This window comes from Lissotriton helveticus, chromosome 12 (genome assembly GCF_964261635.1).
Source record: "Lissotriton helveticus chromosome 12, aLisHel1.1, whole genome shotgun sequence".
Classification (NCBI taxonomy): Eukaryota; Metazoa; Chordata; class Amphibia; order Caudata; family Salamandridae; genus Lissotriton; species Lissotriton helveticus.
Window position 1 is genome coordinate 558,675,670 of NC_136073.1, and position 15,965 is coordinate 558,691,634.

At 45.1% G+C, this 15,965-nt stretch overlaps 1 protein-coding gene across 1 annotated transcript in view; it reads right to left on the reverse strand.

The window, feature by feature from the left end:
- Positions 1 to 6,361: 6,361 nt before the first annotated feature.
- Positions 6,362 to 15,965, reverse strand: part of PRMT7 (protein arginine methyltransferase 7) — a 645,306-nt gene continuing 635,702 nt past the window's right edge. Inside the window, exon 18 of the mRNA XM_078670716.1 lies at positions 6,362 to 8,550. Coding sequence (XP_078526842.1) covers positions 8,389 to 8,550 — 162 coding nt within the window. The 3' untranslated portion in view covers positions 6,362 to 8,388. The remainder of the gene's footprint in view (positions 8,551 to 15,965) is intronic.

A 15,965-nucleotide genomic window follows, 5' to 3' on the forward strand; every position in this document is an offset into this window, starting at 1 on the left:
CATCGAAGTAGGGGGAAGTCTGGCGCTCTAGACCTCCGAAGATGAGCTGCAAATACCACCATCACTTTCGTGAACACCCTGGGACACTGGTGAGACCATACAGGAGCCCAGCATACTGAAAATGCTGCTCTCCCATCACAAACTGTAGCGTCTTTGGGCCAGCTGGACGGGAATATGGAAATAGGCATTGCAGGTCCAATGCCACATCCAGTCTCCAGGGTCAAGAGCAGACAAGACCTGGGCCAGGGTGAGCATTTTGAATTTCTCCTTTTGGAGGAAAGCATTGAGAGGGTGCAGATCTAGAATAGGCAGAAGACCTCCGTCCTTCTAGGTCACCAGAAAGTAGCAGGAATAACAATCATGTCCTATTTCTGGTGCTGGCACCCTCACGACAGCCCCTTTGGCCAAAAGGGCTTGAACTTCCTGCTGCAAAATGGAGAGATGGTCCTCCATCAGGCACTTGGTGGGCGGTGGAAAATGCTGTGCAGCTAGGATGAAAGGAAAGGTAAGGCATAACTTTTGCGGATGAACTGCAGGACTCACAAGTCCAACATGATCGCTCGCCAACCCGGATAGAATGGGTGGGTTCTGCCTTCCACAAGGTGGCTGTGACACAGTAAGGGTACACTACAAAGGTTTGGTGAGTTGGGCTGCATGGAGGCCATGGTCTAAACAGCATGCTGATATTGGCCCTGTAGGCGATGGGCACCTCACTATCTCCCACAAAACTGCTGAGTTCCCTGCTGGGGTGAGACAGGGTACAGTCAGCCGTGCCCCAGAATAGGCGAGTCCCATCAAAGGGCATGTCCATCAGCGAGGTCTGGACTACACTCGAGAACCTAGTCAATCGTAGCCACACATCCCAGACCTGGTGTCTATAGCTTGCCAAAAGGAGTCAGTGGTGTCCAAGCCACACAAAGTGTGAACTTGGCCACATGCCAACCATCTTGAATCGCATGCAAAAGGGCAGGGCAAAGGTCTTCCAGTACACCAGGGAGGGCTTGTGCCACAGAGCACTAGAGGACATGAGTGCAATGGCTCATCAAACAGGTGGCGATAAAGGAATACAGGGTCAAACTTGTGGAGGAGAAGAGGCACTTCCCAAATTTCTCCACTCGCTTCGACGATTCCCTGTTGGGGGAGTGGTAGGAAAGTTGTTGTGGTTGGTCCGACCAGTGGAGCCCAGCACCACAAGGCTCTCCGGAGAAGGATGCTGCGACTAAGAGGCAGGGCCGCCCACAGCAGGGTGATGCTGCCTGGCAATTTGTCTGCTAACTGGGAGGGCCAGAGCAAGGCTTGGCCCAAGCCAATAGAAGGGTATCTGTCAGTGTCTCACTAAAAGGGAAGAGGGGCTCAGAAGCAGTCTTGCCCGGTTGGAGGAAATCAGTCAATACACTTTTGTTACCTCCATGGTTGGAAGCTGGAGGTCAAGGACTTCAACTGCCCTGTGCATTGCCATGGCATAGGAGGCAGATTCTTTTATAGTTAGGCCGGAAGGGAAGAAGAAGGTTGTCTCTGGGTCGGAATACAGTCCACTACCATCCTGCAAGCCCTCATACCAATTTTTTTTGCCATAGGGCTAAGCGAACTCATCAACCTGGTAATAGTCACTATGGCGGCCAGCCGTCGCAGACTATGGAAATCAATGCAGCGGTTGACGCTTTTAACACCTGGATGGCGAACGGCTCGGCAGTTTCCTTGCAGAATAATCGTATCTGCCGACCTCGCTTCTTGCCTTCCCAGCCCTGGTTTACCCATGGGTTACGGGAGCAGAAGTTGAAGTGTAAGAAACTGGAGAGGGCATGGAGGCTTGACTATTCGCCTGAGGCGAAGAAGCTGCTGCGCTGCTCCCAAAAGGAATACTACAATGAAATTAAGGCGGCCAAAAGTAGCTACTATGCTGGACGTATTGAAAAAGCCAGTAATAATAGTAAAGAAATTTTCCCCATAGTCCAGAGTTTTCTTTCTCCTAGAGCCGCGCTACCTACTCTACCTTCTTCCAATCAATGGTGCGAAGAGCTTTCAAATTTCTTCTCCGAAAAGATTCTGAAGATCCAGCAGGATCTCCAAACTGCTTTGAACAAGTCCCAGACATCCATTTCACTGCCTATATTGACAGCTGCTCCGACGGAGGGTTTGTTTACTTCCTTCTCCCCAGCTTCTGAATTGGATGTTCTGTCAATCCTGTCTGCCCTTAAATCTGGATCGCCCTCCGACCCCTGCCCTGCTAGAGTTCTGGGAGGGGTGTCGTCTATAGTCTGCCAGGAGGTAACTAGGATTGTTAATTTATCTCTTTGTTCGGCTTCCGTGCCTCTGAGTTGGAAGCAAGCCAAGCTCCTCCCGTTATTGAAAAAGTCCAGCCTGGATCCGGCTGTGCCCTCCAGCTATCGGCCCATATCTCTTCTGCCAGCTTTGGCGAAAACATGTGAAAAGATTGTTTTTAGACAACTTGAAGGGTTCATTGAGTCTTCTCACGCGCTCCATCCTGCCCAATCGGGGTTTAGAGCGGCCTATAGCACCGAAACTGCATTAATTGAGGTTTCAGAGGCTATTCGGGAGTGCCTGGATGGAGGTGGCAGGGCGGTTCTGATTTTACTAGACCTCTCTGCCGCCTTCGATACGGTGCCCCATTCGATGCTTCTGGCCAGATTGGGTGCCATCGGTATCTCAGGCTGTGCTCTGGACTGGGTGACCTCATTTTTGAAAGATAGATCACAGCAAGTGTGGATGCCCCCCTATGCATCCAAGGTTAAGGAACTAACCACAGGAGTTCCGCAGGGGTCTACCTTAAGCCCTTTACTTTTTAATGTTTATGTGACCCCCCTGGTCTATCTAGCTGAGCAGCTGGGTGCCAAAATAATGGCTTATGCTGACGATACCCAGCTGCTCTTCACTTGGCCAAAAAACCACTTAGACCCCTCGACCGTTCAGAGTTGTTTGTCGCGAGTTTTCCGTTGGCTGGCATTGGCCCAACTTAAATGTAACGAGGAGAAGACAGAGATCCTTCTCTATGGATCTTTCCCGGATAATTTCAGGGAACAAATCTGGCCCTCCGATCTACCCTGTCCGAACTCAACAGGAGACCCTGTAAAGAACCTAGGTGTCTGGTTCGGGCAGGATTTAAAGTTCGGGGAGCATATTAAGAAACTAACCGGTTCTTGCTATGCCACTCTGAAGACCCTCAGAAGGTTTTTCCCCCTCATTCCTGGTGAGGCTAGAGAGACTGTGCTAAGAGCGCTGATCTTGTCACGCTTGGACTATGCAAATGCACTCTTTAGCGGCCTACCAGACTATATGGTTCATCGACTCCAGGTGATTCAAAACTCGGCAGTCAGACTGATGTTTCAATTACCCAGGAGATCCAGTGTTCGTGGACATCTGCGTAGTCTCCATTGGCTACCTATTGCCAATCGAATTCTGTTTAAAATTCTGGTTTTGGCCTATCGTGCTATCCACCAGTTGGGTCCAGTATATCTGCGGAATAGATTTGCTCTTTATGTTCCTAAACGGGCTCTCCGCTCCGCCAACTTGTGCCAGATGGTCCAGCCTAAGTTTAAGCTTTCAAGAACAGGAGGCAAATCCATCTCTGTTAAGGCAGCCAGAGCATGGAATGCTCTTCCCTTGGCTCTTCGCACTGCTCCCTCACTTTCTCAGTTCAAGAAGGGACTCAAAACACATTTGTTTAATATCACTCTGTAATTTCTTTATTTGTTATGTTGGCTGCTCCGTTTTTTCTCACTTACTCACCGCGCCAGGATACTCCTGAGTAATAGAGCGCGTAATAAAAGGCTTTATAACATATAACATAACATTGGAGTGAGTCCCAAAAAGGGAATGTAAAGAATGTAGACACTTGCCAAAGTCAGACCAGAGTCGAATCGGCATTGAAGAGGACAATCCAGGCCACCTCTTCGGGCAGTGAGGTTTGTTTCAACATCAACGTTCCCCGGCCCAGCGTGGTTGTAGGAGTTGGCAATGTCGTTGGAACTGGAGCATGGGCAGAAGTGGCTTTGAAGGTTTGCTGGCGCCGCAGGTGATTACGCCAACAGTAGTCTAGGTGGAGGGCCTCTCTGCTCCGTGGGGCACAAAGGTGCACCAGAGGGAGCTGGCAGAGGTCGAAGAGAAGGAGCACAGCACCATGGAACTATTTAATCTGGTGCAGCATGGCGAAGGCCCCGAAAACTCAGGTTGTGCTGGAACCAACTGCAGAATCAGCTCCGAAGTCAGCCGACTTTGAGAGCTGGAACGTGACAGGATGGGCCCACGCACATCAGGGGAGTGGGAATGGCATGGATTGGGTGAACTCCACTTCAGCTTCTTGTGTTTTTTGTGCTTACCGGAGAACTTGGGTGAGATAAAAACTGCCTTCTAGAGCGGCTCGGAGGACTCCGGAAAGAGAGCAGGACCAGGATTTGGAGCGGTCCTGACGCTGCATCTTCTTGTGCTTGGCGACAACATTTTACCTTGTGTCCTTGATGAGCTTCGGGTTCATCATCGCGCAATCCCTGCATGCCTTGGAGTCGAGCTCCGACCCCAGGCACAACAGGCAAACCTGGTGGGACCTGTCAGACATCTGCTTGCGGCAGTCCTTACAGGGTTTAAAACCGGTCATCCTAGGGGGTGACATACCTTGCATTCTGTATCAATTTTTAAAGAAAACTAAAAGAAAAGTCTCTGGGAGGTGAGAGAAGCTCCAGATCAGAGTCTGGTGGCACAGAAAGAAAGTAAGGAACTAATTTCATTTTGTGGGAGTTTGGCAATTATAGACTCCAAATGTCACGTCCGGAAAAGAAAGTCAGCAGTGTGAAGTTGCACAGTGCCACCTTCCGGCACGCAGAGGTACAACGAAAATAAATTCCAGATCCAGTCTGACGCCTGGGGGATATTCAAAAGGCAAGGAATGTGTGGCACAAAGTCTCTATCAGAACATACTGTGGGCTATGACGTGCAAAAACTAATATATCAGAACTGGTATGTTTTTGGACTTGTTTCAAGGCGTCTGTGAAACTTTGTGTATCAATAAAAGAGGAAGACTATCAGAACATAGCTACCCTTTATGCGTTCATTCTCTGTGGCACTTTCCTCTTGTTTCTGAATGAGTTTCATCTGAAGCATACAAACTTCTTTTTCTGACAATTAACTGTGTTACTGAAATGCTTCTTTCAGATATCGACGTCAGTCGGAGAAAGTCAGGGTGAATGTAGCGATACTCATTTAGGTAGATAATCGACTGCAAGGATTTCAGTATATGGAATCCCTAAAAATTCAGACATGTAAAATTTTGCCTTCTTCGCAATAGAGCCAGTGCATGACAAGGGTGATGCAACGGCTTCAATACTAATCTCTATGAAGTTGATGGTGGTGAAGGCATGAGTGAATACATTCTGAAAGGGATACCTTTATGGAGATTTAAGGACAATGTCCATCAAGATAAACTTAAGTTACGCCTGCTAATATCAAAAGTCTTTTCTCCTTCTAATAGGTGATTTTGATTTGAACCATTCTTCTCAGAAGAGACAACATCTTATAGTATTATACAGACCACAGAAAATTCTTTAGCACATTCTACATCTGGCTTGCAAGCCACATGGGGTGGAACTCTTGTTGGCTGAGTACTATTTGTACAACAATACTGCAAATCGTAAATATACCCGAGTGTGAATAATGCTCATTCGATAACGCATTTGACGAAAACAGAAATAAGAACATATTTTCAAGGGTATTTTCAAAACCGTGTTATTTGTTCCAGAAAACTAGTATATCTTCAATTTTGGTGTGTATATTCATGAGAATATTTAAACAATCTTTTTATCAGCCTGGCATGAGGAACAACAGAAACGCAAGACCATGAAATGCAGAAATCCACCAAATGTATTTGTTGGGAACCAGAAAGCTGATCTTTGATTCCTAGATGGCCTTAAACCTCCTATGGTAGGGGAAGAGGAAGCAGATGTGAAGGCGAGTGTAGAGATTGAGGGATGGTTTTGTGCACCGCGATACCAACAAAGACTCATATGACTGCAGTGGTTTACAAGAGCACATCACACATTTTAGTGAGCTAGTGAAGAGTCCCAGCCTGAAGAAGGTAAGTGTATCAAAGGCTGAAGAGCACTGGCTTTGGAGAAGACCTCAGATTAGTTTTATACATATACATATAGCTACAGCCATGATTATGGGCAAGATGTTGGAGCCACAATAAATCTGAAGGGTGGGGATGTACTGCTAAAGCTGCCCCCTCCCACTAACTGGACATCTGGAAACTGAAAGGAATGTGGAAGTAAGTATTCTGTAAATGTACTACGAAAAACTGCATCCCCCGACATGTTGCATTTATTGCTTTCAATTAGATAACTGATAGAGGTGAGAGGTCTACAATCTTTTTATTTCCTGATGTACCAAGAGTAATGATCCTGCCACTAAAGTTCCACCAGCACCAATGTCGGTGGCACACCAAGAATAGCTTTTTGACATTTGACAATCACGAGGATTCATTTAGAAACTTGGTAGAGATGAGCGGAGTCCGGTGCAAGGTGGAAAGTGAAACTGGTTCTAAAATGACTACCCATGAAACCAATGGTTTCATTTTCCAAGTAATGGGAAAAAGGATAACAAATTATAAGAACTAAGATGAAGTGACAACCCCCATCAAAAGATCTGCTCCCCTGCTTTTTATTTAAATTTGATCTCACTATTCACTTTTTAGACTTCTAGATAATTTGAAGTTCACCCTACAGCAGATTTTTGATATGGTCAGCGATATCGCTGGTTAGCTGTACCTATAATAAAGCAGCTCAGAAGCTGGTCAGCTTGTCCAAATGCAACTAATAAAGCAGCTTCTCGAAACCTGTAACTACTCTACGACTTAATTTGATTGGAAGGAACCTATGACGAGATGTAGGGTGGTGGGCCGAGCTGATGACAGACGATTGGCATTGAGTAACAATGATGCTTCTTCCTGTTTTTGAAGAACTCCTTAGCCCTAACCTATGCAATTGAAACTCTGTGGGTAGGGACTTCCGAGTGGCTGCCAATAAGTTTGAAACTTGGTAGATACTCCAAATATAGTGTCACATTCTTTAGGATTAGGTATCTTTTTGTCTGTGTTTAATATTGATAAAGGTGGCCCTGGATGTTTCCTTTATTTTCTTGAGTATAGGAGGTTTTCTGTACCGAGCAGGCCATTGATAGTAAAAGCAAACCCTATCGACATTTGAATTCCACATAAGGCAGGCTTTTTCCCTGGCCAGAAACAGAGAATACTCTAGTGAGTACTCTGCACTGATCAGTTGCTTTAGTTTTAGTGCATTCGCCTTTCAGGTAAGCATTTTGTGAGCCGGGGGATGGGTTGAGCAAAAACTGAAACATGTTTTCTGCTACTTTACAATCGGGTGAGTAAAATGCTTAGAGAGGAAGTTGGGGCATGCATGAATCGTTAGGACTGGAAAGCTGCTTGTATGCCACCGCTCTCTGTGGGGAACGGGGAACATCCATAACAACGCGGTTGTTACACCGCGCTACCATTACAACGCGGGCAATACAACGCAAGTCGTTACCACGACTTGCGCTGGAGGGCGCTCTAGGCTAAGGAATAGTAGATTTACTATTCCAACACCTTCCCTACTGTACGTAGGCTGGTGTTGAAATAGTATATTTAACTATTCCTAAGTCCAGCACCCTACAGCGCAAGTCGTGGTAACGACTTGCATTGTAAAGCCCGCGTTGTAATGGTAGTGCGGTGTAACAACCGCGTTGTATTGACATACAACCGTGGGGAACAGGCAACACAGCAGATGAGGAGCACAACACTGGAGGGCAGAACCAGACAAACAGAATTTATTACACAATTTGGTTGTGTACTATTTAAAAAAGTTTAAAGGGTCCCACAATTTTGGAATGGCAGATATATGAAAGCAAGAGCTGAGTGGAGAGAAAGATTTCTAATTGCATCCATGGTTAACAACATTCAAAATGACCTCGCAGAAGTGGCAAAGTATCAAGAAAATAAAAGAGTGCCCGGGGGCACATGTGACACAACGTGAAAGGCTTATCCAGTTATTTGTCATGATTAATGTTAAATTGATTCACAAATACAGTATTGCAGCAATTCTCTGTGGTTCAGAAATTGCACAGGTGGAATTATTTTGAGGGTTTTCTTAAATGGGGTAGTTTCTTTAAGTAAATATCGAATAGAAAAGGGAGTATATTAACAGCAAAACCTAAGACCCTCCGGAAATTCTATAAATTCCTGAAATCGGAAGGTACGATAAATATAGATATCTTCCTGCCTTCTACTTTCACAAAAGAAAAGAAAACCGCTGTGACTCAACATAAATACACATTGTTAATTAAAATAAAAATAAAAAAGTACAATGAAATTGAGTCTTTTTTTCAAACAATGGATTTGAATTGCATGCCAATCTCTCCAGTCTTCGGGTTAAAACAAATAGAGTATGCAACCTCGCTGGGACAGGCCAGTTCCACCTCGGACTCAAGAACGGAATTGAAGAAATAGACAGCCTGCTTGCGGTGAGGACTCCATTGGCAATACCCCTGAAGAGAAGACAGAAAACAGTGAGCTGGTTCATTTAATTTTTACTATAATGATTTTTTTAAAGCAATAATCCAACCAATGGGTGCTCCCGATAGCGGTTATGAATTATAGTCATCCCAAACCTCATCTTACTACTATGATCTCCCAATAAACACTTCCTACACTCTTCCCTTTTCTATCCTCCAAGTATCCTTGTCAATCCAGCTAACAGACTCACATGTTCACCGCTCAAATTAACTCAAATTCTACTATACTAATCCACCACTAATCCTTTTTATGTTCCGGAGAAGCGCGTTACTCGCAAAAAAAAATGCTTTGATGCTTCGTCAGGGGTAGTAGGCGCTATATAAATACCATTTTAGAACAATACAATGAATGAGAAATTAAAAGCCTGCAGATTGTACAGAACCCGGCGGCCAGATTTGTTCTGGATGGCCCTAGACTTTCTTCTGCCACATTAGCCAGGAAGAGCTTGCACTGGCTACCCATCCAGGCTAGGATCTCTTTTAAGATACTCTGCCTTGTTCATGGGGCCCTGTATGGAGCAAGCTCTGAAGGCATAAGATCTCTGCTAGTTCCTTATTCTCCTAGCAGAGCCCTTCGCTCCTCCAACAAAAATCTTTTGTCTGTCCCCCGGGTTTTCAGAGCCAGGTGGGGAGGGAGGGCTTTCTCCTCTTTCGCCCCGATACTGTGGAACACGCTTCCTCCGGAAATGAAAGGGCAACCATCTGCCACGCTCTTCCGGAAATCTTTAAAACCCTGGCTCTTTGCAAAGGCTTATCTATAATCTGGCATCGGCTCATACCACAAACTATACCATCCTCTGGGCGCCTTGATGCCCTTAGGGGTTAAGTTGCGCGTTACAAGACTGTATTCATTCATTCATTCAAAAGGAACTTTCTGAAAATATGGTCGCTATCCATGGTCATCAATAGAGCTTGCAACACAAACATCCCTAGAGAACCCCTGAAAGAATACTTTTCAATTTATTTCATGCCAGGCCTTTTCAACGGAGACAAGATTGTTCTTATTACTGAGGCCGATGGAAGGCCATACTAACTAAAAGGTATGCAAAGAAAATCTAAGGGCAGCCAAGAAGAAGCTCCATTACTGTGGGACAGTTTGAACTGAACCCGCCCCCCCCTCACCGGCCATACTGTGTAGGTCATTACACAAAACATCAACCGATCATAAACGCATAACTAACTGTTTAAGAAAGGCACAGGAACTCAAGAAACGAAAATACAGTTTTTGGCGGGCTTCCTAGTGAGACAATCATCTTCTTCCCGTTACTTCATGAACATAGAGAAAATACAGATGCAGGATTGGAGTGGGGCAGAAAGTAGGAAGGTGGGTGGTTGGTTTCCAAGTAAAAACCGTGGTCCCTACATGACAACCATTTTAATTTCTGAGTCTTAAGAATGCACATACATTGATTATGCAATCACAAAGGAGCCAGGAAACATTCGAGGCAAAAGAAGAAAGATGAGTTTGTGAAATAGCAGTATGGTTCTAGTTACCTTTTGTAAATGTCGTATTTCCGGGCTTCAGCATTTTATTTATGACATTAAACGATGCACCAAAGAACAAAACATTTTAAGGGCTCTGTCTTTAAAAGGTCAGGAATAAACACTTACGGAGAAAAACAAAAATAAGAGGACGAATGTCATGAGCGGATTAAACAATTGCAAAGAATGTTCAAATAATCCGACATTCAAATACAATTTCCTGGTAAAGCATCTTTAAAGGATGTAGGTTAATTATACGGAAAATCTGGCATTACTACTATCAAGGTTTACCAGCACCATTTGTACTGCCCAATTATGCTCCACTTATACTTTTTGGTTGCTCAACCATATACTATGAATGGATTTTTCGAGGACTGTTAGCACGTTTTGATTTATAATTTTCTGCTATTTCTTGGTAACACTCCTCCACACTTTCTCTGTTCCTTCCCGGCAATCCATTTTACTAGCGGCATTTTTCCTTTGCTGTGGTCCACTCATTAACATGGCACCTCATTCCTACTGCCTGCTTTCCTTCCCATCAATAAGCAATTTCTAAGCAGCTGCTTGGCTTGATTCTTGGGAGGTACATTCTTTAATCAGTGGCCTTCAATTTTTGGGAAGATCCGACTACAGGTTTCAGGTTACACGTATGCTAGCTCATGTTCTTAATCTTTAATCAAGTTTTTCATTTGAAATGAGACTCTGAGTCATTGTAGTCACATTAACTCCATAACCACTATCTGCCTCAAGCTCCTCAAAACATTCACACGCTTGCTTGAGGGGTTACCTTGTCATAAGTACAAATTTGACATTCAGGCACTTAAAATGATCTAGTGCAGTGAAGTGGCCAGAAAATTAAAACAGCTCCCACTTTGAACTAAAGCGCTGATGTCTCCAAGCAAACAAAGCAAGTGAGTTGAAGCCTTCCTAGAACAGCTTCCTTGTCCTTCGATCCATGCATCTGTCTACTCATTTCCCCCTGCCATCCACCTACTGATATCCACTATTTCAAAGTAGCATTCTGTCATCCATTTATTCTTTCATCCACCGTTCAGTCTTTCCCCATTTCATCCATTCATCCACTCAGTATGCCATACATCCATCCACTCTGCCATGCCTCCATCCACTCTGCCACCCATCGGTCCATCCATTTTGACATCCATCCATCCTCTGGTATCTATCCATCCACTCTGCTATCCATCCATCCCTATAGTCTGCCATCCACCCATCTTTCCATCCACACTGCCATTCATCCATCCATCACGATTCATCCATCAACTCTGCAATACATCCATTCACTCTACCATAAATCCATCATCGATCCACTCCTCCATATATCCACGCATCACTTTTTCCATCCATCCATCCATCTACTCTGCCATTCACCCATCAATCCATCCACTCTGCTATCCAACCATTCATTTATCCACTCTGCCATGCATACATCCACTCGTCATCCATCCATTCTTCATCCATCTACTCTGCCATACACCCATCCTGTCATCAATTTGTCTACTCTGCTATATAATCATCCAATTATTCCGTCTGCCATCCATCCATTCAGTCTGCATCCATCCATTTATCTTGCCATCAATCCATTCCTTCTGCCATCCATCCAATGTACTATTCACCCATCCACTCTGCCATCCATAAACTCTAACCATGCCATCCATCACCAACCCGCTCTGCCATCTCTTCACTCATCTTTTCACTCACTCATCCCTTTACTCTGCCATCCTTTCACCTCTCCCTCCACCTATCCAATTCAATTCAGTTTACAGTTTTTTTTTTAAACGCATGGCTACCCGAAACGGGCTTCCCAGCGCTGCAAGCCCTTGAATGAGCAGAGATCGTTTAGGTGAACAGATAGGTTTTAAGTTGACATATAACATCAAACACTTTCTGAGAATGAACCATTGTAAACGTTTGCATTGTTTTCTAACACAGAATGGCAAATGACTACTTTGCAAATATTGTTTTACTGTGATCGCTAGTTTGCTTTATTGCTATCATGAGTTTTGCCACATATTTATTTTTTATAAAGAAAATTGTATTCAATGTTATCTTCTTATACAATGACATAACAGACCGGCATCATAATATGTAACAAGATTTTGGCTCAGGCTCTTTGTATTACTGGTCAGTCGGGAACCTTATGTGCCATCCATTTCCCCCATACCTTTCCATTCTTTTAGGGACATGCTTTTGACTTGTAAATTAGCTCTTCAAGTTCCGCGTATCAGTTCATTGCAGCCCTCCAGCTCGCTATCATGGAGGGCTGGGGGAGCGCCCGCATCTGGCTATGCCCCGCTTGGCTAGTACGATCCCAGTACCACGGAGAGTGAGATCCCCCTTCCGTCCAGCATAGTCCTCCAAGGTACCAAGCAGAGCTATTCTTGGAGAAGGCTCCACAGTATCTCCATACATCTCGATCTCCGCCAACACCCTTCACCTCTACCCCTGAATAATGGGACAGTTCTATGCAACGTGGTAAAATTTGGCCTCTGTACTTTGACAGTAATTACATATCGGTGAAGCCAGCTTGTCAGCCCGCCAGAGACGTACCGGTGTGAGATAGGTCATATGCAGATAGTTGCATTGGATGATCCAGAGTCCGGATAGGATCATCAAGACTCTCTGGGACATGCACGTGTCCCTCCAGTCCGGCTCATCAAGAGAACCCACCCAATGTTCCCATTTGACCTTTATATACTGAAGAGAGATAAAGGGGTTATTAATTAGGGGGTTGGTATATCCGAGAGATCCCTCCCCAAGCTGCAGGAATCATAAACTTGTGCCTGTATTCTGGTGCGGACTCTAGGAATATGCAATGGGGTGGAGTGCATGCTGCACCAGTGGATATTGGTAGAATTGAGAATAATGTAAGCAATATTCACCTTGGAGCTCGCTAAAAAATGTAAAATGTTCCGTAACCTATTCCGCCCACCTTGGTAATCCCGATGAGGTCCCATTTCTGAAACTCTTGCAATCGAGCAGTGTTGGGTAGCCAAGTACTTACCCATTGGGGTGTTTCAAGTGTAATTTTCTGGTCCCAGCCCATCCATTTCAGGCAGAGTGCTACAACTCAAGGACCACTCTGGTGGTGTTAGGTAGGGTCCGCAGGATTGAGCCAACATACAAAAAAAAGAATTGATCCTGACCAATTTGGACCACTCCAACCCGGACCGCCGGTCTTGCCATCCCCCACCCATTCAGCCAGTTGTTTATATATGAAGAAGTTAGGCAGCCTAGTAGTATAACAGGATCTCTCTCCCGCCCAACCCCACCATCGTAGGTAGACTGCACTTAGGTACCATATGCCACACAAAGGTCTATTCATCTACAGGAAGGAGTGGATCTTAGCTGTCGTTTTCTGGAACGAGGCCTGTGGAATTGGGTGGGTAAGTCTTGGATCATGTAAAGGATTGACAGGAGCATAATCATTTTGAATAATGCCTCCCTACCCAGTATGTTTAATGGGAGTTTAGACCGAGCGCAAGGGCCAATGATAGCTTAGACTCAAGAGGGGTCAAGTTCAGGCTTCATTGTAGGGTTGGCTCTAGGGAAATATGCACTCCTGAGTACTGAAAGCTTAACGGTCGAATCTGTAATTGCACCGCCAGTCCACAACACTCAAGTCGCCCTTCAGTGGAACCAGTAGAGACTCAGACCAATCCATCAGCATACCTCTCATACAGGGGCAGCATTTGAAGGAGGTGAGGCCCCATGAGGGATGGCTGTATGAGAATCAGGAGAACGTCATATTTGTAAAGTGCTATTCTATTCTCTACTACAAATCCCCATTCAAACTTCCATATCTAGGGCACTGTATCGGATCCACGTTGCCAGAAGCTCCATGGTTAACACAAACAAGAAAGCAGGCATATCTAGCAAGTACCCAGCCTGATCGGAAAGGGATATGAGAGAGTACTGTTGATTCTGACGTGCACCTTTGGGTGTGAATATAGGACCTTCACATAGAAGTGGATACTACCAGTGCCTGTCTAGTAGAGTGGGGCAGGGACCCTGAAGACAGCGCTGCTTTATACAAGCTCTCTAGAAGCGGCACCACAGAGTGTCCGAAAAAGTGGCAAAGAATTCGGCCGGGAGGCCATCTAAGCCTGGGGCCTTATTCCTGGGTAGGGCCCTGATGGCTGCCTTAACACCTTCGCTGCTTTGACTTTTCCCCTCCTGTGCTGAGGGTCAATACAAATGGGTGTGGTCATGACGAGCTCAGCTCGTCATGAGCACACGAGCACCGTGCCTCATGACGAGCTGAGCTCGTCATGAGCACCGAAGGGGTTAATTTCGGCCTTCATAATAGGGCCAGAGAGAGCATCCTGTGCTGATTTGTCCAATTGCAGGAACTGTACATCAGCTAAGAATACATCCAGAGCCTCTTCCACCAATAGCCCAATACAGGGCTTGATAATATTCACAGAAGGCCATATTAATTTTCTGCTGGGTGTTCACCGTGTCCCCACCGCTAGTGACAATTCCATGGATCGGGGAATGTGGGGGATCATCCCCGAGTATGCGTGCTAGTATGTCTGCATCGGCATGTTTCACGTGCGTATAGGCGGTATAGTCTATGTGCCTAAGCATGTCTAGCAACTCTGTATGTCGTATTCGGGCGTCTTGTAGAAGCAATTCTACTAAATTGGTAACAGTTATATTGGAGCGCACAGCGTGTATAAGTAAACGTAAATGCAAATAAAGTATAATTGGTGCTCAAAGTGGAAAAAGTAGGTTACCACTACTTAATTCAGCGTCAAATTGACTAAACATTAACAGTTATCCACCAAGCACTCTTCTTAAATTTGAGTAACACAGAATCAATGTTCATATATCTTTAATTTCATCTGTTCATCAGATTCGTCATCAGATATCTTCATCCAATGTATAACAGTGTAACAGCCAACACGTGTTTCGTCTAGTCAGTCTATGACATACAGACTTCTTCAGGGCTGTAATTAATACAGTAACCAAAATTACATAACATAAACCTTAACTTAATATTCACAGTTATATACACCGAGTAAGTGTATCCAGAAAAGTACAACAAGAAAGTCCTAGTCACCAAGAATAAAGCGAGAAATACCCAAAGTGAAACACTAATACGTTTAATGCCCAGAAAAGAGCACTCATTCACACTAGATTGAAGTATAAGGGGAAGAGTAACATACCTAACTTCAATCCAGATGTTGTCAAAATTAGTAATAATCATTAACCTGAAAGACCAAATGGGACACAGTCACCAACTATACCAACAGATAGGTCATCGTAATATATACAAATTGTAGAAGCATGCCCTTCGTGGGGTCAGTCGCTGCAGCCTGTTCGAGACTGTTCAGTGAGTTTTCTATCTCTTTCAAGTTATTATGTATTGCCTGCCGTGCTCCTGCTGTGGTGCTGATAGCAATCCCCCTGTTCACTGTCTTGAACGCATCCTGCTCCACCTGGGGTGTGGATGCGGAACCAGCGTTCTCTGCGAAGTAATGGTCTATGCCAGTCGCCAGTGCTTCCTGGAACACTGGGTCCTCAAGCATCAGGGGCCACAATTTCCAGGAAGGAACCGGAGTTGGGATTCTACCCCAGCTAAGGGAAACCTCCAGTGGGTTATGGTCAGAAAGAGTTTTACCGAGATATGTTGCATGCGTCACTTGGGTTGCGATGTGGTTGGAGCAAAGGATTCTATCTATGCGGATATGAAGTTGGTGCGGGTGGAAAAAAAATGTATATTCCCTACTGGTGGGGTTTTTCGCACGCCAGACATCGCCCAGACACCAGCCCTCCACCCATCTGCATAGTGCCTTAGTTTGTCGGATGGTGTTTGCTCCCCAAAGGGGTTTGAGATCTGTCAATAGATGGGTCCAATACAGCATTATAATCCCCTCCCAGTATCC